The sequence below is a fragment of the Phodopus roborovskii genome, unplaced genomic scaffold (genome assembly GCF_943737965.1).
Source record: "Phodopus roborovskii unplaced genomic scaffold, PHOROB, whole genome shotgun sequence".
NCBI lineage: Eukaryota > Metazoa > Chordata > Mammalia > Rodentia > Cricetidae > Phodopus > Phodopus roborovskii.
Window position 1 is genome coordinate 6792808 of NW_026126469.1, and position 18022 is coordinate 6810829.

Below are 18022 nucleotides of genomic sequence, written 5' to 3' on the forward strand. Positions count from 1 at the left end.
AGTGTTACAACAAGGTCTACTTGAGAAAAATCGAAGGGTGGGGGCTGGTCTTTTTACAGAACCCAAGGTTCAGGGTGTAAGAAAATCTGCTTTGTCTATAGACTTAGAATAAACATTTTATAAAGGTCTTGTTGATCGGGTTTTCTGCCTTGGAGTGGTGGAAGAACAGAATAGCCTGTTTCTCAATGACCTGGTTTAGTACCTATGGAACTGAGCACAGAGCAAACAGGCAGGTGGAAGGCTGGAGCTGATTCAACTAACTGGACAAAACGCAACCAATAGACTCAGGACTGAGCAGAATGCCCAGCGCTGGAGAGTTGGCTTGAGTCAGGAAAACGCCCCGGCCTAAAGGTTTGGGTGGGCGCTCAGCGACACCCGCCTGGCGGGGAAGGCTCCGAGCTAGCAAAGACAGTCTGTGTCTAGGTGGGGCTCCCCTCACGGCACCTCCTGTGCTCCTCACCCTGATAAACGTAGGGCGACTCTGCCACATCCTTCGATTCCCTCTACCTTCCAGAAAGCAGCTAAAACCGTACAGGTGCTTGATATGGTCGTGAAACAGGGATTGCGCAGGCGCAGAGGTCGCCGTGCCTGAGGGACGCCGCAGCGCTTGCGTGCAGTTCCGATAGCCACGCCCCCTGGACTCCATTCTGGCTTCTGCTTTCTTACGTCATGGCTGCGCATGCGCCTTGGGAGACAGTGGGGGGTGCTATTCCAGAGGGGGAAGGGCAAAAAGGCGCTCCTAGGCCTAGATCTCATCACGACTGCGCAGACGGGATCCCGGGTGAACATGGCGACTTGCGCCGAAATCCTGCGGAGCGAGTTCCCAGAAATTGACGGGCAGGTCTTCGACTACGTGACCGGTGAGCGAAACGGAATTAACTGCCCGGGGAGGCCGAAGTGGAGATCGCGGGGGAAGACTGAGGGTGGACAGTGTAGCAGACCGCTACCTGGTCTCTCTGCGTGACCTCCTGTCTTGAGGGCTGGTGGGGTCTGGAGTCCCGAGTGGGCTGATCAGACACTGAGACTGCTTCTTGTTCTGCGGTACCCGGCTCAGGCGTCTTGCATAGCGGCAGCGCGGACTTCGAGTCTGTGGATGATCTGGTGGAAGCTGTGGGGGAACTATTGCAAGAAGTGTCTGGGGACAGCAAGGATGACGCGGGCATCAGGGCTGTCTGTCAGCGCATGTACAACACTCTACGCCTGTAGGTGCCAAGGGAATGGAGTTGAGGGCACAGGGTGGCCAATGGAGTAGGAACGAGTGGGAACGTCTGAAGGCTGTAAATCTTTTCTCCCAACTGACTGCTTTCTGTCCCTACCCACGCAGGGCTGAGCCACAAAACCAGGGAAACAGCCAGGTGCTATTGGACGCCCCCATCCAGTTGTCAAAGATAATGGAAAGCTACGGTGAGAGTGAGGGACATTGAACTAGCTGCCTTCTGCCTGCACCCCAACCACCTGTTTCTTGCAGCTCAGAACTCCCTCCATCTCTTCTGCGACAAGGCTTGTAGGAACTTGTGGTATTTTGTGAATATAAAAGCTTGTGATGAACCAGGCAGTGGTGGCACATGCCTTTAGTCTGAGCATTCGGGAGGCAGAGGTCTGCCTTGTCTACAGAGCAAGTTCAAGACAGCCTGTCTTGAAGAAAACACAGAAAAGCAAAACAAAACAAAGTGATGAAGAGTAGGGTTGGAAGGTTCTCCAAGCTGTTGGCTATAGTAGGAGATATAGAGCCTTGGAGGTAATTTTGTACTTTAACCAATAGCACCATCTTATAAGCATACAGCAGCCTCTGTGTTTAAATGTGAGACCTCTTCTTTATTTCAAGGCTAATAACCATCTATTCCGGTGCCATAATACTATCTTCAAAACTCCATTCTTGGTTCTTGTTAGTCACTCAAAATCTTCATTTCCTTCCCTCATGGAGAAGGTGACTGCTTTTCTTATCACTTACAGACTGTGACACCAAACTTCCAGGACTGCTAAAGAGGGAACAGTCCTCGGTGAGGAAGGGGAAGGGGCTGTGTGTCTATGGTGGGTGTGAGAGCTGACCATCTAAATAGTGGTGCATCTTTGGGGGAACTCTCCATGTGTCTTTTCTTGAACCTTTGATTCTGTATCATCATGGGTAAGTTGTGAGGGTTTGTTCGAAGTGGTCTCTGGAGTTCCTTTTTGAACCTGTACCCTCATATAAACTGGTTGTGTTTGGAATTCACTCAGACAGTAAATGCGAAAAAACTGGAGAAGGCTGAAGCTAGACTGAAGGCAAAGCAGGAGAAGCGTTCAGAGAAGGAAACCCTGAAGACCAGCAGCCCTCTGTGAGTTTCGGAAGATGGGCTCAGAAGGAAGCAGGGCAGGCTCTAGTATTGAAGGGCTGTCAGGAGCCCTAAAAACTATCCATGTCTCCATTTAAAAGAGTCCTGGAGGAGGCGTCAGCTAGCCAGGCGGGCAGCAGAAAAGAGAGCCGGTTGGAGTCATCTGGCAAGAACAAATCCTATGATGTGCGAATTGAGAACTTCGATGTGTCTTTTGGTGATAGGTGAGAGAATGGCCAGTGGCAAGATCTTTCTAATTAGAGGAGAATCTGTAGCTACTGAGTGGGACCATAACAGTGCTAAAGTTCCTTTGCACCTGTTTCTAGACCACTCTTCATCTCTTTTACCACCCTTCAGGGTACTGTTGGCTGGAGCAGATGTGAACCTGGCCTGGGGCCGGCGCTATGGACTGGTGGGGCGCAATGGTCTGGGGAAGACAACATTGCTAAAAATGCTGGCCACACGGAGCCTGCGGGTTCCAGCCCATATTTCCCTGCTGCATGTGGAGCAGGAAGTTGCTGGAGATGATACCCCTGCCCTGCAGAGTGTGCTGGAGAGTGACACCATCCGGGAGGACCTACTACGGCAGGAGCGGGAGCTCAGTGTCAAGATTGCTGCTGGCAGGTGAAGGCTTCAGGCTAGAGGGTACAAGCAATAGCTGTCTGTCCTGTTAACTTTACCCATGCTAGAGTAATTTGGGAAGAGGTACTTCAAATGAGAAAATGCCTTCATCAGATTGATCAAGCCTGTGGTGTATGACTGATGTGGGAGGACCCAGCTCAGTTGTGGGTGGTGGCACCCCTGGGCTGGTGACCCTGAGTTAAATAAAGCAGGCTGAGCAAGCCAGGGGAAGCAAACCAGTAAGCGGCGCTCCTCCATGGCTCTACTTCAGCTCCTACCTCCAGGTTCCTGCCTTGAGTTCCTGCCCTGACTTTTCCTCGGTGATAGGCTGTGACCTGAGAGTTATAAAGGAAACCCTTCCTCCCCAAGTTGCTTTTTTGGTCTTGATGTTTTACCACAGCAATAGAAACCTGGACACTAAGACACTAAGCAGAGTGTCTCCATAATTCCTGAGGCCTCCCTAGTGAGCAGAGTTGGGAGTTTGGCCTGTGGAACTGTAAAGCCCTCAGTCTTCCCAGTAGCCTGCTTGCCAACTTAGAGGGGGCAAGACTGCCTCTTAGACTCTCTTTACACAAGCTGGTTGGGTCTTTTCCTTCCCAGGGCAGAGGGCTCAGAAGCTGCACAGTTGGCAGAAATCTATACCAAACTGGAGGAGATTGAGGCTGATAAGGCACCAGCCAGGTACTTAAAATTCCCACTTCCTCTCCTGTCTAGTTGCTCTCTCATTTGAACTGTTCCAATTGGATTCTTGTAATTGTCCCTTCCCAGAGCATCAGTCATTCTCGCTGGGCTTGGTTTTACCCCTAAAATGCAGCAGCAGCCTACCAGGTGAGTAAACTTGGCCATTTTTGGCTTTAAAGACTACTGGCTCTGGCCCTACTTGTCCTGATGAACACCAAGCCCTAACGGGAGTCTGTTGTCATTAGGGAGTTCTCTGGTGGCTGGAGGATGAGATTGGCCTTAGCCCGGGCTCTGTTTGCCAGGTGAGTCTCCTGATCCTGAGAATGTGTGACTGGAACATGATAGGCTCATGGAATATCATAACAAGTCTCTTGCCATAAAATCTCATGCTGTGTCTTCTTTTTCATAGGCCAGATCTTCTGCTGTTAGATGGTGAGTTTGAATGAGCTACCTTGACTTTGGAGCTAGACAAGGATGCTAACATCCTTGTTTCTAGTTCTCCAGCCCCTCATTCCAAGTATGTGTTTCTTCCTTCCTCTCCAGAACCCACAAATATGCTGGATGTAAGGGCCATCCTGTGGTTGGAGAATTACCTGCAGGTGAGTTTAGGGAAGATTTTACAGTGGATCTGGAGAAAGTCTGCCTCAAAGACACTGGGGGCCAGTTAACCTTCCAAACAGCCTGCTGTCCTGTTACTCCTCAGACGTGGCCCTCTACAATCCTAGTTGTCTCTCATGACCGCAACTTCCTGAATGCCATTGCCACAGACATCATCCACCTGCATAGCCAACGACTAGATGGTTACCGAGGAGACTTTGAAACCTTTATCAAGAGCAAGCAGGAGCGGCTACTCAATCAACAGCGAGAGTATGAGGCTCAGCAGCAGTACCGCCAGCACATCCAGGTGTGGTGGGAGAGGCAGGTCCACGGGTCCCATCCAACAGGTGTCAGGTGGTGGTACTGAGGGAGCTTGAGAGTACCTGATTCTCTTGTAGGTTTTCATAGACCGTTTTCGATACAATGCCAACAGAGCCTCTCAAGTGCAGAGTAAACTCAAGATGTTGGAGAAGCTGTGAGTACAAAGTCCTTGTCCAGAACCAACTCCTTTTCATTTCTTCCCTCGTTTTGGTTTTCTTTTGGTTTTGGTTTTGTTTGTTTGTTTGTTTTGTTTTGTTTTGTTTTGTGAGACAGAGTTTCTCTGCATTGTTTTGGAACCTGTCCTGGAACTAGCTCTATAGACCAGGCTGGCCTCTAACTCAAAAAGATCCACCTGCTTCTGCCTCCTGAGTGCTGGGATTAAAGGGATTAAAGGCACGTGCCACCAATGCCTGGTTTCTCCCCTCATTTTGTAAACTGCCCTTTTATCCTTCCATTCTGGGCCTCCCTTCAGCTAACAGCCAGCTTTTACTCCAATGTAGAAACAGTATTTTCCACTACCCTTGCCTAGGTAGCCACAAATTCAGATTTATTGTCTGTCTCTATATAGTTGGTTTGTCTCACTAGTGTCTAGCTTATTATTCTAATAACATGTTTTCTAAGATCATCCATTTGTAATGTTAATACCTCGTTCGCTTTCATGGTGGCACAATGCTCCATTTCATGACTGATACATTTTGTTTATTGAGTCATATGATGGACATTAGGTTATCCCTGATATGTTTTTAGGAATAATGAATGTGACTATGAACTTTCAAGGGGATGTGGGGAATTGAGACCAACCAGGTCTCAATCTGTAAGACTGCCAGTTCACAGCAATCCTCCTGTCTCAGCCTCCTAAGTGCTAAGATTACAAATGTGAGCCACCACAGCTGGCCTGCTATGAACATTTATGTATAAGTTTTTGTTTTTTCCTTTAAAGATTTTTTTTTAATTTTATGTGTGTGTGTGTGTGTGTGTGTGTGTTGCCTGCATATATGTAAAGGCACTGTGAGTCTGTGTCTGTGGATCTGGGCCTGGGTCTGGGTTTGTCTGGGTCTGGGTCTGGGTCTGGTCAGGTGCCAGAAATGGGAGGTGAGTCCTCTGGAATGAGTTAACAGATGAGTATAAGCAACTATGTGGATGCTAAAAACCAAACCTGGGTCTTCTGCAAGAACAGTGGGTGTTTTTTACCACTGTGCTGTCTTTCCAGCCCTCTATGTTTAAGTTCCTAAGCAGACATTTGTTTTAGTTAGGAGAGGATTTGCAGTGTTACATGGTAATCTAACTTTTGAGGGTTTTTTGCTGTTGTTCTTATTGTTAAAACAGAGTTTTACTGTGTGGCTGTCTGGCCATGAACCTGCTTTGTAGATCAGGCTGACCTCGAACTCACTGGGATTCTTCTTGTCTTTGCCTCCCAGGTGCTAGGATTAAAGCATTTGCCACCACAGTTGACCCTAATGTTTAACTTTTTAAGGACCTGCCAAACTAGCTTTGTTTGTTTATTTTGAGACAGTTTTATAGCTCAAACTTGCCTTAAACTCTTACTTTTTTGTTTGTTTTTGTTTTTGAGGCTGTTCTGGGCCTTTCTTTGTAGACCAGGTTGTGCTGGAACTCACAGAGATCCAGCTGCCTCTGCCTCCCAAGTAGCCTTGAAGTCTTGTGTAGCCAAGGATGACCTTGAACTCCTTCCTGGTCATCCTACCTCCACCTCCCAGGTGCTGAGATTATGGGCATATATCACCATATACCTGGTTTGTGCAGTGCTGGAAATTGGATCTGAGACTTGTACACGATGGGCAAGCAGTCTAGCGACTGAGCCGCATCTCCAGACCCCTTTCAGAAAGTCAATAAAAGTTTATACATTATTTTACATTGGATATACTTAATACAAATCTAACTAAAAACCAGACTTTTTTGTTATTTTTCTTTTTCATTAATTTTTTTCTCTTTTGGAGAGGAGCAGACCAATAAAAGTTTACATATTATTTTACATTGGACATACTTAATACAAATCTCACTAAAAATATCAGACTTCTTGTTATTTTTCTTTCTTTTTTTTTTTTTTTTTTTTTTTTTCTGTTTTTTGTTTTTGTTTGGTTGGTTTTGGTTTTTTGTTTGTTTTTTGAGACAGGGTTTCTCTGTAGTTTTGGAGCCTGTCCTGGAACTAGCTCTTGTAGACCAACCTGGTCTTGAACTCACAGAGATCAGCCTGCCTCTGCCTCCCAGGTGCTGGGATTAGAGGCATGTGCCACCAGCTGTATTTCTTTTCTTTTTCATGAATTTTTCTTTTTTGGAGATCATAATCAAATCATTTCTCCCTTCCCCTCCCTCCCTCCAAACCCTCCTTTATATACCTCCTTGCTCTTTTTCCAGTTCAGCCTGTTTTCATCAATTGCTGTTACATGTGCATATGTACATGAATATATTCCTAAATGTAACTTGTGCAGTCTGTATGTTTTCAGGGCTGATCGTTTGGTATTGGATACCAACTGATGTGCTCTCCCTAGGGAGGACTGTTCCTCCTGCTGTTGGTTCTCCTTGGTTGCCAATAGTTCTTGGTATAGGGTTTAGGCTTCATGTCCCCCTCTACACACACACACACACACACACACACACACGTGTCTATTGGTGTCATTCTTGTTCAGCTCATGTTTGGACAGTCATATTGTTGAGATTTTATGGGTGTACTTCTGACATTACTAGGAAACAGTCTTAAAGTAAACTCCCTGCTGCTCTGGCTCTTAGAATCTTTCCCATCTTCCAAAAGGTTCCCTGAGCCTCAGATGCTGGAGTGCTTTGTGTATGTATCCACTGGGACTCAGTTCTACAACGCTGCGTTCTGATTGGTTCTGTAATGGTGTCTTTCTGTTGCTAGACCTTAGAGAAGGAATTGGAAGTCTGGCTGGATAGAATATAGTTGGATTCGATGCAGAAAGGACCTTTGGGTGGTTGCAGCTCCCATCCAGCCTTTTTGTTTTTAGTTTGAGATGTTTCTCACTTTATAGCCCACGTGAGCCTTGAACTCCAGGTATGTCTGCTTCCCACGAGCTAGAATCCCTTCCACCACTTCTGGCTTGCCAGACTATTTTAAAACAGGTGCGTCATTTTATATGCCGCCTCCTGGCATGGGAGCTGTCACTGTCCATATCTTTGGCGGCACTTAACTCTCACAGTCTTGGCTGCCCTGGTACATGAAAAGCAACATCTCATTGTGGTCTTGGTGAGCATTTCCATGACTGATGAAATTGCCCATTGACCTTCACCTTAAAGGAGTCTTTCTAGAAATCCTGGGAGAGAGAGTAAATTCATAAGGCGTAACAGCTTTGACATGGGAACATTTACCACCGTGTAGTAAGGGTAAAAGCTACCAAGACAGACTGGAGCTGGGCTGGGGGCACAGACCCATAATCTCAGAAGGAGGGAAGGCTGAAGCCACGGACTTCAAGTTCAAGGCTGACTCAAGCAAGCTGCTGAGACCTTGCCTCACATGTACAACATAAGAGAATAACACAGATTTAAGTTTTTAAAAAGCTGCTGAAAGATGGATTTTTGTTGTTGTTTGTTTGAATTGGGGAACCACTCAGCTGGGAGACAGTATCTGTGGCAAACCTGTTGGTCTGCGTTTCATCCCCAGGACTCATGGCAGAAGAGACTTTTTCTGGATTTTGTTTTGGGTTTTGAGACAGGGTCTCCATGTAACCCTGGCTGGTCTGGAATAAATAAATGTCGTTACTATTTTTTTTTTTTTTTTTTTTAGAGTGGGAGAGATGTCTCAGCAGTAAATTTGTTGCTCTTGCAGAAGACCTTGGTGGTTTCTCAGCACCCACATGGCAGCTCACAACTGTCTGTAATTCCAGTTCCATACACACTGTATGTAGTCTTAGCAGGAACTCACTGTGCACAACATGTGGGGCTTGAGATCAGAGACATCTGCCCGCTTCGGCCTCCCAAGTACTAAGATCAAAGGCATGCACCACTCCACCTAGCTTATGTATTTTGCCATCATGGTTATCTGTGAGGGTGTCAGGGCCATGGAAATGGAGTTACAGACAGTTGTAAACTGCCATGTGTGTGGGCTAGAGAGATGGCTCAGAGGTTAAGAGCACCGACTCGACTGTTCTTCCAGAGGTCCTGAGTTCAATTCCCAGCAACCACATGTTGGCTCTCAACCATCTATAGTGAGATCTGACGCCCCCTTCTGGCCTGTAGGCATACATGCAGATAGGATAGGATACTGTATGCATAATAAATCTTAAAGACTGCCATGTATGTACTGGTAATTGAACTGAAAGAACAGCCGGTGCCTTAAACTATCATCTCTCCAGCCTCAAGTTAGTTTTTTAAGCTCTTTCCTAGAGATAGTAAGCTGGAAGAATACATTGTAGCATTAGCCAAATGAAGGACATGCAAGTCTGTTTTCTCCAAGCATTTACTTGTGCAAGAGGGTCAGATTTTTTTTTTTTTTAAGTTTTGTTAATTGTCATTTTCTTGAGTCAGGGTCTCACTACATGACACAAAATGTTTATGTATGTTGGCTTTGGCCTCCTAAGTGGCAGGGCTGTGGGCGTGTTACCACATTCACCACGAAGTTGATTTTTTTACTGCTTTCATTAGTGTGTTAATTATATAAGATGGGTTTGTTATGATGTCTTCATACACAATATACTGTAGTTTGGTCATACCCATCCCCCATTACTCTCTGTCCCCCTCCCATCTATCCCTTCTTCCCACCTCATTCCCCCTCTGCTTTGAAGTCTTCTTGGTTTTTGGCAAGTTTCATTGGCTTGCTTATAAGAGTGTGGGTGAGGTATTATTTACAAAAGCATAGGCAACTCACTAGTGGCTTCATACCTGCAGAAAATGTCTCTCCTTCCCCCAGCAACCACTAACTACCTATAAATCCCCAGTGGTAGGACCTCATGACAGGATGCTGACAGGTCCTGTCTCAGGCAGGTCTTGTGCAGGTAATCCTATCAACTATGAGTTTAAGTGTCGTGGCCATGTCACACCCAGAGGGCTGTCCCATAACACCTCCCATCCTCCACTCTCATTTTGTCTATACTCTCTTCCGACATGTCCCTGATCCCTTGAGAGAATGTCGCATCCTGTTTGTGGCTGGGCATTGGCCAGTCCCTTGTCTAAGCTTAGCACTCTGTCCAGTTTAGAGTCTCTGCAGTTAGAAGGCACTTTCATGGGCACACCGTGATGATTTAACTAACATAGCTGTAGCTTCCACCTTAGAGCTTGTGACCTCCCTGGCCACAGGTACAGCAGACACTTGAGTTCCTCCTATGGAGCAGGCCTCAATGTCCCATAGTAGACTTGACAATGGTCACACCTTGCTTGGCCAGTCAGTAGTGTAGCACAAGCTAAGGAAAACTGTTGATAGCAGTTCACACCCAGCAGGCTGCTCAGCACCTCCCAGCACTGAGGGCTAGCCAGCAGGGCAGAAGCTTCATCTCAGTTGTCTTGCTTTCTCTTTGCTGGAAGCAGCTTACATGTGTGTTCTGCATAAGGGAGTTGTGTGCGCCTCTCATCATGGTCTTTATACTGTGAGTGCGCATGTGCATACACAATAGGGTCCTGACCACTTTGTTCTGCTGGGCAGCTAACTATTGCCTGTGCTCCTGGGTCTTCAAAGGCCTTCCTGGCTTTTAGAGAGCTATACCAGCCCTGGCACTGGAACTTTCTTTAATAACCTGTGGCTTCTTGGAGCAGCTATAGCTACACAAACAGGGTACTTCGGTTTAAACTTTTTTTTTTTTTTTTTTAATTAGCTTGTAAAGTATCAGGTTTCCTTGTGACTTTTCCATACATCCTTAGTTTTTGTTGGCCCTCCCCTCATCTTCCTGTCTCCTTTCCCTGCTTAAACCTTTTGACCCCTAGTGTTCTCCTTTCCACTTTTATATCTTGCTAAATAATCATTTTTCCATCTCTCCTCTCAGACCCGAGCTAAAGCCGGTGGACAAGGAATCCGAGGTGGTGATGAAGTGAGTGCTAAGCTAGGGAGCTGATGGGGAACCTCTGCTCCTGGCTGCCTCCACACTCTGTACTTGCACCTCCTGCAGGTTCCCTGATGGGTTTGAGAAGTTCTCACCACCAATTCTGCAGCTAGATGAGGTGGATTTCTACTATGATCCTAAACACGTCATCTTCAGTCGCCTGTCTGTCTCTGCTGACCTTGAGTCTCGCATCTGTGTGGTATGGTCGCTCTTCTGTTCTGTGTCCTGGGAGTTGTCTACCTTAGCAACCTGAGACAATAAAAGAAAGAGTACAAAGAGAAATGGGTAGGGCCTGGACATCGTATTTACACTGCTGCTATCCTCTGTAGTCTCACAGGCCACCTCAGAGACGAGACACTTGCCATGTGACATTTTGTAATTATATATAGAGTAATTACTACTCTAGGTTCTTAATCATGTCAGTCATGAGACATTAAAGCAAAAACATAGGTTACAGGTCAGGATTTAGAATGTGTCATTCTATAGCTTGGTTTTAGGAAATTTTCTTTTCCTCAGAAGGGAGATAAAGGCTGAGGAAAGAGCTCAGCAAGGGCCAGGTGGTGGTGCACGCCTTTAATCCCAGAACTTGAGAGGCAGAGGCAGGAGGGATCTCTCTGAGTTCGAGGCCAGCCTGGTCTTCAAAGATAATTCTAGGACAAGCTCCAAAGCAATACAGAGAAACCCTGTCTCGAAAAACAACAACAATAAAAAATGGATCAGCAAGTAGAAGTGCTTTCTGCCCACATGCGAGGGCCTGAGTTCAGTCCCTAGAACTCATATTACAGTTGAATGCTCGTTGCAACCCTCATAATCCCTGTGTGCAAGGGCAGAGACAGGAAATCACCAGAGCAAGATAGCTAGCCAGCTAGCGCAATTGTGAGCTCTAGAAAAGATGGAGGAAGACATCTGATGTTATCTTGGGCCTCCACATGCACATGTCTGTACTCAGACATGTACCCATACACAAGAAAACACCACTTGTGGTTACTGGGAGGAGTAACCCTCGTCCCTTGGCAAGTACTCAAGTATCAGTTCCCTTTGTAACTTTGCATGTTCTTAGAGTTTTGGGTTGTTAGACGGGGACTACCCAGGGCCCCTCTCACTTCCTTCCCTTCTGTACCCTATACATGCACACTCATTAAACATGCTCATGTTTTACAGGTTGGGGAGAATGGGGCTGGAAAGTCTACTATGCTGAAGCTGCTCATGGGGGACCTGACTCCTGTTCGAGGTATCAGGCATGCCCACAGGTAAGGGGTCTCCACCCCCACCCCACCTCCCACCCCCCGAACTCTGTGCTGTCATGCACATTGACCTACCTATACTACTCCACAGCGGTGCCTTCTGTTTTCATTTTGCCTCCAGGAATCTGAAGATAGGCTATTTTAGTCAGCACCACGTGGAACAGCTAGACCTGAATGTCAGTGCTGTGGAACTCCTGGCTCGAAAGTTCCCTGGTATGTTAGAGATAAGGTTTACAGCAAGAGTGTTTTGGCTGATTCTTGTACCTAGGCCTGTCCTGGGTCATTATAAGGAACTTGATTCTAGATATAAAAACATGGGCATTGAAAGGAGAACCTAGGGAGTAGCAAAGGTGCTGGGCCAAGAGCCCATCTGATGGGGGGCCTTTTCCAGGGCGAGCTGAAGAGGAATATCGACACCAGTTGGGCCGGTATGGCATCTCTGGAGAACTGGCCATGCGCCCAGTTGCGAGCTTATCTGGGGGCCAGAAGAGCCGGGTAGCCTTTGCTCAGATGACCATGCCTTGGTGAGGCGTATTTTCTTGGGTTCTTCCTTCTCATTTCTCCTTGCCCAGTACAAAATGATTCTTTGATCTTTGGGCCATAGGAATTCATATTCTCCCATCTTGTAACTTCTGTGTTCTCCCTTCCAGCCCCAATTTTTACATTCTGGATGAGCCCACAAACCACCTGGACATGGAGACAATTGAGGCTTTGGGCCAAGCCCTCAACAACTTCAGGGTGAGCATGTCAGACCTGACTGTTCTTGCCTAGGCCTCAGCACACCTCAATATCTATTACCTCTGTCTTTCAGGGTGGTGTAATTCTGGTGTCCCATGATGAGCGCTTCATCCGGCTGGTGTGTCAGGAGCTGTGGGTGTGTGAAAAAGGCACTGTGACCCGGATCGAGGGAGGGTTTGACCAGTACCGTGCCCTCCTCCAAGAACAGTTCCGCCGGGAGGGCTTCCTCTAGAGCCGCTGGCTGAGTGAGGACTGTGCCTATGACATGGACTGGTCTCACAAGACCCCTGGGCTACCATGTAGGCAACCAACTCCAGACATAGGACTTCCCTACTTGGGGACAGCCTTATTTCCCAGACTTCTCTTTTCCTTTCAACTGGAGCATCCTCTGCACAATGTGGGGAGACCTGTCCAAGGCCTGCAAAGACAGTCCTGATGGAAAAGGTTGGGGTGCCATCTGGGCTTATAAACACCCTCTGCCCAGCTTGACAGGGCCCCACGTGGCTGCTATGTAAATTAAATATTCTCCTGTATCTCTCTTGCCTCATCTCTGCTCCTTCGTGGGCAGAACCTGCCATGGTATTTTGCTGTGGGTTCTGGGCTCTCTGATTGGTGTTTTCCTATTATGTAAATGTCAATCACACAGGCAGAGCACACGGATTAAGATACACAGGATGAGGATAAAATATGGGTTATGTATTTTATTCTGAGAGAAGTCACTTACACAAGAAACCAGTGACCTGCAAGTTCCTGCTCCAAGGATCCACACCCAGGTTCTCTGCAACCTGATCAGGAAGCAGGAGAGCAAGCTGAGATCTGGGACCCCAAATCTAGCCTTCCTTATCACATCCACACCTGTGCCCGTGCCTAAATGGGCATGATTAGTGCAACAGGTACGGCTCGGGTGGATATCTCACTATAATGCAAGCCTTCCTCTTTTGGGGAGATGTTTTCTGTCCACCCCTGGGTGGGCTTGAGCTGGAAGAATGGAAAGCAGTGTTGTGGGATCATGCGCTAGTCTAGACGGAGCCTCAGCTAAGAGCATCTTGGGCTCTGCTGTCTCATCCCCTGCTGCTTGGGAGTTTGAACTGCAATCTGGCCTCATACACATGGCTCACTGACTGCTCTCTCCAGGGGCTGTGGCCCAGTCTCCAGATCTTCAGGACTCAAGAGCAACTGTTGTTGTTCCAAGTTTGCATTAGTGGTTTCATGTCTGTTTTTTGTTTTGTTTTGTTTTGTTTTCTCTAATCATTTAGAAGCAGCCTGGAAAGTAGGGGATTGTCTAACTGAAAGAAATAGAATACTTCATTCTTCTCAAACCAAGCAGACTTTTTAAGAGGGGAAGACAGGTGCAGTAGCATGCACCTGTAGTCCCAGGCACCCTGGAGCCTGAAGGTGGAGGATTATTTGGATCCATTTAAGAGACTAGCTTGACTGTGAGACTCATCTCTTTATTTAAAAAAAAAAAAAAAAGAGGGATGAGGTGTAAGGAGTAGGGTTTTTTCTCCCACTGTCAGTCTTGTCCCGTCGCTGCGCCAGCCCTGATTAACACACAGAGACTCTGTATATGATATAATTTTGTTGGCCTGTTACTAGTTTCTTATAGGCTAGCTCTGTCTTAATTATTAACCCATTTCTATGTATTTTCATGTGGTCTTACCAGTGAGAAGCGGCTGCCTGTTCTATTCTCTCCAGACTCTCCATCTTGGCTCCTTACTCCTTCCTCTTCCTCCTTGTCTCCTAGTCCCTCCTATCCTCCTTTCCTATTGGCCAACAGTGCTTTATTTATTAACCAGTATGAGAAACATACACAGAATGACATCTCCCATCAATGAGGAGTGTTTTAGCAGGAATCTGGCTTGTAAATTAGTTCCAAGGCCTTAGATGCTATAGTCCGTCAGTATGTAGAAGACATTAAAATTGAGTCAATAGAGAGACTGTCTTAGCCTACCGGAAATTGTCAACAAAAGTCTCAACCTACTGAGGTGTGCTGAATTTAGTAATCTAGGTAGTTTGAGAAGAGAACCTTTGGGGTAAGGGAAAACGTGTGAGAGCCTTGTACTGGGACAAAGTTCCTTACAGGAAACCCTAAAACACAGAAAGGCTTATTTTTGCTTCATGGTTTTAGAGGCTGCAGTCCATGGCCACTCATGTTACTCATGTGCTTTAGTGGGATAGCTCAGGGTATCAATCTCAAACTTCCTGGAGTATGCCCCAATGACCCACTCCTTCGGCTAGATCCTCCCCACTAAGAATGCACATTATTCTGAAAGCCACAGCTCTGAACATTATGTACTGGGGTTTCAACATGTGAGCCTTTGTATGACAGCCTTTGCATGTCAGCCTAGACCCAGAAAAAGGCTCTAGTGTCCACAGTGCTGGTGCTGGGGGCCTGACGAGGCCTGTCCACCCCTCAGCTTCCCTCCTTCAAATCAAAAGCATTCCCTATCACACTGTTTGCATGGCTGTGTGTACCTCAGCAGGGATAGGAGCTTTTAAGCACCAAGTGCATTGGAATTCAAGGTGGTGTGAGAAACAGCTCAGAACTTACTGGTGTCAATGGAAGGGGTCACAGTAGAAGCAGAATAGAGCAAAGTTTTCCTGTTCTGCAGTGCTCTCCAGTAAACACATTGAGGCTTAATGTTTACAGATGCTTGGCCAATAGCTCAGGCTTGTTGCTAGCTAACTCTTACACTTAAATTAACCCATATTAAGCTGGGGGGTGGTGGCGCATGCCTTTAATCCCAGCACTCAGATCTCTGAGTTTGAGACCAGCCTGGTCTACAAGAGCTAGTTCCAGGACAGGCTCCAAAGCCAAAGAGAAACTCTGTCTCAAAAAACAACAACAACAACAAAATTAACCCATATTTCTATCTTTGCCATGAGGCTAATGCCTGTTACCTCATTTTCTACACACCCTGCTCCCTTGGATGGCTAACAGGCATCCCTCTGACTGCCCTTATTCATTCCATCATTCTCAGTTTGTCTTTCTCACCTAACTGTATCCTGTTCAGCTATTGGCCAGTCAGCCTGTTTATTAAACCAATCATAGTGACATATATATTTACACACTGTGTAAAGAAGGGTAATCCCACAGCAACCGCCTGACCCCCGGGTTCTTTGTGGCACTATTAGAGACTGGCCACCACACGGTATAAAAGCATTCAGAGTGGGTTTACTGAGTGCCCACACTGACTGGAAGGACAGAAAAGAAAACGTTTCTATAACTTCACAGACCAGTCTGGACTTAAAACAAATAAACCTGCAGACACCCTGGCTATCTTCACAGTGTGCTGGAGCCTATGGGAAGGAGATGGCACTAGGTGGTGTGTAACTACAGTTCCATGAACTGTGAAGAGCCCAGATGTATGGTGGGGCAAGCCTGCACATGCTGCAAGAATTCTGGAGATGAGATGGCAATGACTAAAAGTTAGTGATCCAGAGACATGGAAAGATGTCAGTGGCAACCAGCCTTGTCTGAGAAAACACGAGAGGAAAGGAGCCCTGCCCTGGAGGGTACCTGATGCTCTGGCTGATACCCAATGGGAAGTAGTCTCTGGAGCTGCTTATCCTGGAACTGTTCTGCCTATATCCGTCCAACCTTTGACCTGCCCAGGCGCTGGTCCCTGAAGGACCTTAGGCTGCAGTCTTCACTAACCTGGACTCCTTGCCTCTGTTGGCCTGACCATTCTCACCAGCACCCCTTGGGTAACTTGGCTGGTCCTTAGCCATGGGCCCTCAGCACTGTTCTTGAAAGGCATTTAGAGCAGTCCACAAGCTGTTCGCACCCATATGATGTTACTGCCTTGAGGTCTAGTAGACTTTTGCTAAGTTCCCTCTGACTTCCAGGCCAAGTTTAGCTTGAGCTTGCAGACCAGAGTGTATGCCAAAGCCTGTAGCTAGCAGGGTGGGCCCAGGCTGTGAAAGAATTTCACCGCCTTAAGAGGAGGCCTTGAACCTAGAGAGATGGGCAGCTCTTAAGTCTGCCCCATAGTTCAACTGTTTGCCCCACCCCTTTCCTTCCTCATTGTGATTCTTAGGCTTTCTTTAAGACTGTGTGGTGGCACACTCCTTTAATCCCAGCATTTGGGAAGCAGAGACAGATGGATCTCTTTTGAGTTTGAAGACAGCAACATGGTCTCCATAGTTTTAGGACAGCCAGGGGTACTTACAGATACCCTGTCTCAAAAAAAAAAAAAAAAAAAAAGTGGCAGTTCAGGAGTGGGTAAGATGACTTAGTGGGCCAAGGCACTAGACATGAAGTTTAGAGACTTGAGTTTAATCCCCAGACTGGCATAGCAGGAGGAAAATATTCCCATATGTTGACCTCTGACATGCACGCATATTGTGATGCACAGGTACACAGACAATGCTGTTAAAAAGCTAGATGATGTGGTACAAGCTTTAACCCCTACACTCTCAATGACTTTGAGGCCAGCCTGGGCTACATAGTGATAGCACGTCCTTCCTCCTACCTCCAAAAAAAAGAAGAGAGAGAAGAAAAAAAAAAAAATTCTTGCTTTGCCTAGATTCTTGAAAGCTAGACCAGCTTGCTATTTGCATTTTCTGTGCCCATTTATATTGGGTTTCCAGGGAGCACCTAAAAGTAGATCAGCATTCAGGGTGTGGGTTGGAAGGTGGACTGGGAAACAGGATAGAGTAGAGAGGGGTCAGCTATCTACTGCATACTGGCCTGGCAAGCTCCTATGGGTTAGTTTGAATTCTGGAACTGAAGTAAATATAGTTGGTCTGGGTTGAGCAAATCAAGCTTCCATTAAATGTGGGTTTTTTGTTTGTTTGCTTGTTTGTTTGTTTGTTTTTCTTTTTAAGACAAGAGTTTTTCTGTGTAGCCCTGGCTGTCCTGGAACTCACATTGTAGACCAGGCTGACCTGGAACTCACAGAGATCTGTCTGTCTCTGCCTCCCGAGTACTGGGAATAAAGGCGTGCACCATCACTACACCCAGCTGGGTATGATCTTGAGAGAGGCTTTCTTTTTAATTTTGTATGTGTGGATATTTTTGCCCTGTATACAGCTTTGAGTCCCTGGAAGTAGAGTTAACAGACAGACATTTGTGAACTGCCATGTGGATGCTGGGAATCAAACTCCAGTCCTCTGGGGACACACTAAGTGTGCTGCCACCCTGGACTTCAGTTTTATTTATTCTTTTGTGTGTGTCTGATTTTTAGATAGATTCTCTAGGCCCAGATACCCTGGAAGTCAATGTGTAGCTGAGGATGACCTGGGGTAAGAGGGTCTGAATGCTGCTGGGCTTGTGAGAATTAACTGAGCTGTGTCTTATACTAAGCTCTTTTTTTTTTTTTTTGAACTTTTACTTGTATGAGGATATTTGTGCAAGTATACATGTGGAGGTCAGAGGACAACTTCAGGTGTCACTCCTCAGGTTCATTGACCTTTTGTTTGAGACAGAATCTATCATTGTCGTAGAACTTCTCCAAATAAAAAACTAGGTTATCTGGTCAGCAGATTTCCAGAGCCAACATCA

The 18022-nt window shown here is 46.6% G+C and overlaps 1 protein-coding gene across 1 annotated transcript; it reads left to right on the top strand.

The window, feature by feature from the left end:
- The first annotated feature begins 655 nt into the window (after positions 1-655).
- Abcf3 (ATP binding cassette subfamily F member 3) lies at positions 656-13049 on the top strand. The gene is made up of 21 exons (XM_051191149.1): positions 656-860; positions 1055-1202; positions 1325-1404; positions 1954-2000; positions 2218-2315; positions 2414-2536; positions 2670-2936; positions 3534-3614; positions 3702-3761; positions 3860-3916; positions 4024-4046; positions 4158-4213; positions 4318-4518; positions 4610-4686; positions 10478-10522; positions 10601-10733; positions 11696-11784; positions 11900-11991; positions 12170-12302; positions 12429-12516; positions 12590-13049. The coding sequence occupies exons 1-21, from the start codon at positions 680-682 to the stop codon at positions 12746-12748; spliced, it is 2238 nt and encodes a 745-aa protein (XP_051047106.1). The 5' UTR covers positions 656-679; the 3' UTR covers positions 12749-13049.
- Positions 13050-18022: the final 4973 nt, after the last annotated feature.